General features: G+C 40.6%; 1 protein-coding gene across 1 annotated transcript in view; it reads left to right on the forward strand.

The window, feature by feature from the left end:
- The window catches only part of LOC140381176 (transmembrane protein 266-like), a 24,383-nt gene extending 19,372 nt beyond the window's left edge, over positions 1-5,011 (forward strand). Inside the window, exons 8-11 of the mRNA XM_072465197.1 lie at positions 674-789; positions 1,216-1,410; positions 3,317-3,380; positions 3,546-5,011. Coding sequence (XP_072321298.1) covers positions 674-789; positions 1,216-1,410; positions 3,317-3,380; positions 3,546-4,180 — 1,010 coding nt within the window. The 3' untranslated portion in view covers positions 4,181-5,011. The remainder of the gene's footprint in view (positions 1-673; positions 790-1,215; positions 1,411-3,316; positions 3,381-3,545) is intronic.
- The last annotated feature ends 2,178 nt before the right edge of the window (positions 5,012-7,189 follow it).

The raw sequence follows: 7,189 nt of genomic DNA on the forward strand, positions 1-7,189 counted from the left end.
ACCTCTTAACATGCAGTGGTTGTATAGGCCTCAACTTCATGAACTGATTTTTCTGCGCTCCACCCAAACTGTTAGCTTACATATTTGTGAGTGATTGAGTTTCTTCTTCAGGCGGACTGCTACCTGGGAGGGAAAGAGGGGGGGTGAATCGCACTCCAGCTGAGGGACTGGCTCTGTGATCACTGCAGAGAGATGGAGTCTCTGGCAGAATTAGTTTGACATATGAAGTGGCAATGTTTGTGTCAGCGGAGAGTGGGCAAGAATACAAAGAAATTAACTATATACCATAAGGACCAAATGAAAGCGTGTGTGAGGAGATGATTGAAATGGCAATCTCTAGAGTGTAGAATCTAGACAAAGCAACAAAACACAGTTGCAGACCAGGATACATGTAGAAACGTGGCCATTCTCACATCCCTGACTTTCAAATGATTTATGTCTGAATGTCAAGACTTGCTGTAGGAATCAAGAAAGAAGATATTGATGGTTAGTTCTACGCTAAACTTCTCAACCATAGTGTGTGAAATAATGGGTTTGATTATTACAAAACAAGTCTGTATGTCTTTTCACTAAGTTTAGAAAATCATGTCAATAGCTTTCCCGTGGAGTATATAAGAGATGCATAACCCAATTCTTAAAAATCACTTTCATTATAATGTGTATGTCATTCTAGCGTATGTTCTACAAGTCAAAGTTGAGATGGAGCTGGAGATCCAACAGTGTGAGAAAACAAAAGCAGTGAGAGAGGAGCAGCTGGAGCGGCTCACTCAGATCTGCCAGGAACAGGCTGTGAGTACACTGCTCTTTTATTTGGTATGTGAGTATTTAGAGGAGAATCTGGATCTTTTACGTTCAACATGTCTGTAGATTTATGCATCTTGCACTGGGGCTTTGTGGGTTAATTGTATATTAAACTGCTGAAGATGGGTTAACAAAACACGTAATTTGCTTTTCTGCCAAGAGAGGGCAGCAATGCCTCACAAGCGCCCTCATTTTACTGACCATGGAAATGAAATCATTCAATTTGCCGAATATTTTTAGTTGATCTCTCCAAAACTTACTGATAGTAAATAATTACCAGAGGTGTATCATATTAAGTTACATTCAGTTAAGTAGCTAGTAGTTTTTTTTTTTTTTTTTAAACTAATACCATCTGAGAAATGTTTTCAAATTCTTGTTTACTCTACCTCTGATGTCAACCTTTTTTTTGACCAGTTTGAGATCAGGCAGTTGAGAGCACACCTGGCACAGCAGGACTTGGATCTTGCAGCAGAGCGAGAAGCAGCCATGCAGATCCACCACGTCTGGGGCAAACAGGAGAGAAACTTTAAGGTTGTCGAGGGCATGACTCCCGGGGAGTTTGAAGATGAAAGCAGCCATCGAAACCCCAGGGAGACACATGCAACAACAGGTAGTTTTTACCAGTACAATACTATTTTGAATAGAAGTGGTTAAAGGCGCTCACTGTGCTTTGTGCTTTTCACTTGAGGAAGCAATGTGACAAACTAGGAGGGAGGGGTAGCATATTTGTGATTCAAAAACCATAAAGGTAAACATCAAGCGCTCTGAATGCCAAAGCGGTGTTGAGTTAATCTGCAGAAGTAGGCCTGGAGCAGCCTAGAGGCAAGGCTCTTAACCCTCATGCTCAGACACAACAGCCATCTGACCACAGGTGCTCTGGGATCAATACAAGGGCAGAAAGCTTTTAGGCCCTGGTGAGTCCTGGGGCAAACAAGCATGTTCTCCACAACACCACATCACCACATCCAGCCGCTATCCCACACTCCTGGTCCTTGTGTCTCCTGCTGCCCCCCTCTGGAGAGGCCGACCAGGCCAGTCTGCGCTGCTCAGGCTTTTTCAGGTACTGAGTGCTCTGTGCATTGGGCCTTGTAAGAGGAAAGAAGGCTCCTGTCAACATCTGTTCCCCTTCACCTGCAAACCACAATAGGGCACAAAGCGGCGCTATGGCCACAATATTACCCCAAGGGCATGGTGCAAAATCAGTCCTTCCAAAACAAATGGGGCTTTTTACAGAACATGGGTGCTGGGAGGCACATTTAGACCTCCAATCACATTTTTTTTCTTTGGACACATTTTTCCTCTATTGTCTGATTAGAACAAAAAAGCTTTTTGAACCAAAGGAGTATCTTTGAAGACGTGTCCCTGCAGAGGTGTCCATCCATGTATTTTAAAATGTAATTCATCTCTGCCAGCAAAACGTGTTTGCTCAAATTAAAATGTGTAATATTATTCATCATGTATGAGTGAATATTCAAACCCCCTGTTTATTGGCACGAATGATATCAATAATCTTTTACTGCTTATTCTCATTAAGGGTCATGGGTGGGTGGAGCCCTTCCCAGTGACTTTGAGCCTTTGGTGGGATATAGAGACCAGCTAGTCACAGGATTCCTTATATTGATATAACAAGATGAAATTTACAATCTCCAAATCTCAAAGCATTCAAATTATTATGCAACAGTTCAAGTATACAAGTGTGTTTCTGTATTGTGACACTTTCTTTGGGCCATACAGTTAAATGTGGTCAAAATAGCTTTGAATCAAAGAGACCCTTCCATGTCACCTCTCTTTTAGCACAGATGACATCCCCAAAAGATGCAGAAGCTTTTATGCACACTGGACAGCCCATTATTTTTCCTTAAGACTCATGTGTTATTAATTGCAGAGTGATTGTCTCAGTCTTGTTTTAGTGAGTGCAATGCTTCCTCTCCAGGGGTGGCCCAGGGATTAATATTTTAGATTGAAAAATAAATGAAATTACCCATTGGAGTCTGCCTCCCCGGGGACAGAGGCTAGCACTCAGGGTACTCTGGGTTCGCACTCAGCCACTGGACAGTGAGCTCAAGACCAATCAAGCGCACAGTTGAGCACAGCAGATCACAGGCGCTCAGTGCACACTCTGAGGTCTGCTTATCTGGAGGGATTACCCAAACAAAGAACTACCACACTCGCTTCCTCTCTCTTTCTGGTCCCTGACACCCACCCAACCCACTGCTGTCCCAGTTTACTCCCAGTGCACTAGGCTGCAGCTAATGTGGCGCACTTCCTGCTATTTACTTATAAAGCACCTGTGGCCTGAGGCAGAACTCAACGTGTCAATATTATGCTGTTAATACATGATATATTTTCTAATTGGGCTAACTTGTGTTGTTAATATTGACATGGAGTGGAGTACCTACTGAGAGGAGGCTGTTAGGGAAGTTATTTAGTCTTTCAATTAAATTTGTGGTATTTATCAAGACAATGTCCACATTTTATAATTAAATTGTCTTCTCTTATGTTCTTTTTTTTCTCTGATACAGTTGTACGCGATGACATGAACAACTATATCAGCCAATATTACAGTGAAGCCAGCAGTGGTAAGACTGGAACACGAAAATAAAAAATAAGGCAATTCTACATTCTCCTGATCACATAAGAAATAGACTAAATAAAAAAAAAAAACAGGAAATATAGCAATGCAACTTTCCTTTATAGTGGCAACACAAACTGATTTTTCTTTTTCTTGTATCATAACTTTGCAGAAGCTGGTGCATCAGGTCTTGGTGTGCGGGTCATTACTACTGCAGCCATTGATGTTCATTTACCCACAAACCCACATGCCATTCAGTTAAACCCGATGCTGGCCATGGAGCGGGTCGGCAGTGCTCTGAGTGACATCTCCACCAGCATATCACGTTCCAGCGGCAGTCTGACAGCCCGCCCCCTCAGCCTGAGCAGCCACACTCCAGGCTCCTCACTGACGGACTGCAGCAGCAGCACGGCCCAGGACCTAGGCCTGAACTACAGCTTTGTGCGCTGCGCCCCCCCTGCCTTCTCTGGACCGAACCCCCGCAGGGACCCCAGTGCAGTGGTACAGGAGCTGCTTTCCTCTCTCTCCGAGGACTCCTGTCTTACTCAGAAAAGTCTGGACCCTGTCAACCTTAAGCTTCCCAGCCCTACAGGGTCTGAAAAAGCTAGTCCTGAGCTGGACCACAGAATAAACCTGTTTAATCGCAGGAATCAGGAGGAGTGGAGAGGGCGGGGGAGAGGCAGTGGCCTGCTACAGACTAAACCCCTGATCCACCTGCAGGGCGGCAGTAATGAGCTCTCTCTGGAAGAGAAGTACAGGCTCCTGGGTCCTTCTGACACCCCTTTGGGTCACATGCCTGACACTTAAAGTGCATCCGCGCAAGAGAATAGACTTCTTAAGCTGTCAACTTGGAAGGACCACACACATTAAACATGGCCCTCTAATGTTTCTGTGTAATATCCACTCTTGGTCATCCAGAGGGATAAAAGGCCAAGCTTTGATTTTACACAAGAATAAGTCATAATTGACTCTTCCATGTAGTCCCCACTTGCTTTGCGTTGAGAACCATGATGCATCTAATGCCCAGAAATAGCACAAAGAAGACAACCCAAGTCAAATGGGTCAAATGCATCGCCGTACACACTCTTTCAGGAATAAATGAAATGGTCCTAAATGCAATTAACACTAAAAAATTAAAACCAGCAAGGACCCTTCAGGCCTCTTCTGAACTAAACGTAATTGCCAGTGTTCCAAGCCAAGACGTTGTTCTCTGTTTTTGGAAAAAAGAACAGTTAAGTATTTTATAAAAAAATTCTGCTTTTGTTTCATTTATCTCATGCTGTTTATTGTTTATGAAATTACAGGGTAAGACATTGAGAAGATTGGCTTGTTGATACAAAAGCCATTTAACCTTTTCCTTATGAAATTGATTTGAAACTACGGGGAATCATAAAAAATACAGTGAAAAGCTTATATGTTTAATTTCCTGAAAAAAATGTTTTACTATTTTTCTGTATGAATGAAATGACTAGGTCATGTGACTTGAGTGCTTGTAGCATGAACCTTTAAAAGCTAATTCTTTGCACTTTAATGTTTACAGACACTTTTGTAAACTTGATACAGCCGACTTAATTGCCAAATACATATGTTGTAATTTTAATCAAAATTATGAAAATTAAACAAAAATATTTCCTTACATTTAATTTGTTACAGTTTCTTGAAAGTGAACAAAGTCGCTGACACAAAAGCTTTTCCTCTCAGGTTTGCTCTGGTTCATGACAGTCTCAGCACTATAATTTAATTAGCATCAACTTCTTATTTGCATATGGCTTAAAAAGAGTAAATAATTCAGGGATAAGATTGAAGGAGCTGTCACAACAACCGTTAATTGGCTAAGTCGCAGTAAGTGTGTAATGAGAAGAATCATCCTGTTACGCTGTGCTATCATTAATTCAAAACCATTTTGTTGCTTGTCAAATGTTTACATCATTACAGAGTATGTTTTAATTGTTAATCATTAGTACATCTATATAATTAGCAATAGATTTGCCTATCCTTAAACAATGCCATCTGGACGACACGTCAAGGAACTTTGTTTTTGCTGCAATAACGTGGCAATGTTTGTTGATGGATGAACCATATTGCACTATATGACTACAATTCAGTAGCCAAAAGTGCATGTAATATAATGCATTTTTTCTTAACAGGTAAGTGACATTTTACATTTCAAATCAAAGAACAGTATTGTCATACTGACTTGTATAATCCATTTTGTATAAATGTGTCATTTCAGTCTAATTGCCAGGACCCAGGGCTACATGAGAGCGACCAGAGGTACCGCCCTGTCACACACGGGAGAGACCCTAAATATTTAAGATATTCTTCATCCTGCGCCCCAGTGCACATCAACATCACATCATCTTTATTTGCAATAGACCTATATTGTGTATAGACCTGCTTAAATTAAACTAAAAGTAAAAAATATTATATTTTCCATATTTTCCATTCTCTCTCTGTGTATATATATATATATATATATATATATATATATATATATATATATATATATATATATATATATACACACATACACACACACACACACACAAACACACACATACACACACACAAATGATTACAGAATTATTCAGTGAATCTATTTTTCTATAATCAACAACAAAAACACAGAGGCCAAAATATGGAACACGAGTTAGATGGTCAATCTTTTGATGCCCTGTCTCTGCCAACACCTTGAAGCCTTGGGGTATTGTGAACACATATGTACTGTATATCTTTCTTTTCAAGTGCATTGAAGAGATTTGGAGCAGAGCCCTGTGGAGACAAACAGCTGGACGTATGTTCAAAAGACTCGACCTCATTGAGAACAAACAGAAGTGGGGTGTGTGACTGACTGTGACAGATTCAGAACACACTGCACGCAGGACACTCTTCAGAGAGGCAGGAATATACAAATGAATTATACATTGTTCTTTAAAAAGCTTCTTCCTAACATACATACGAACATACTTCCTAAGTGCAGGATCCAGACGTTCACTTGGTGGAAGGAATCCGCCCAGGAGTCGGTTGTCATGGTGCCACGACATTTCTGTTATCAGTTTTTTTTTTAACATTTAAATATGCTTCAATATTAAAGCTATAATTGCAGAAACTCAATCTGGTTATTATATTGTTTGAAGCATGTAAAATAGGTTTTGATCTAAATGGGTTTCTTACCTGGTTAAATAAAGGTTACTAAATAAATAAATGTTTTCCTATCCCATAAATTAAGTGAGAAATGTTGTCCATATGCTGAACTCAATCAGAGGAAGAGGTACATTGTTGTTCATATGGTAAACATGCAGTCAGCACAAGCCTATAGTCCTCTGGGAAAACTGAAAACATCACTTTGAACTCCACAGACCAGAATGAGAATGATTTACATAGTGTCATAATTTACATTTCTCATTGCTCAGAGAGTGAATTAGCCATCATTTTAAATGAGTCACAAATCTGGCGGGAAATGAATATTCATGTATATGCTGGTGTATAGATGGACATAAACATAAGTGGCCTTGTTAAGGGACCTTTGAAGAAACAATCGTTACATTATTAAGATTGAGAGTTTTACAGGGTTAAGTCATTGGTGGAGAAGAGGAGAAGGTGCTTTAAGTTTCACAGTCACTAAATTATTATGCAAATTACAAGTGATGCAGTAGAAAAATAAAGGCATAGTCTTTGATTTTCACAGGCCTCACTTTATTTTGCATTCTATCCTCCTCACAGTCTCTTACTGGAGTCCATGATGGGGTCCATGGTGCGCCAGATCTCGGCCTGCACCTTCTCTGTGCACGTGCTCAGGGTCCTCCCACATTTCCA

Source organism: Eucyclogobius newberryi, unplaced genomic scaffold, assembly GCF_026437365.1.
Source record: "Eucyclogobius newberryi isolate DKJ021-1_F unplaced genomic scaffold, fEucNew1.0.hap1 SCAF_5, whole genome shotgun sequence".
Taxonomy (NCBI): domain Eukaryota; kingdom Metazoa; phylum Chordata; class Actinopteri; order Gobiiformes; family Gobiidae; genus Eucyclogobius; species Eucyclogobius newberryi.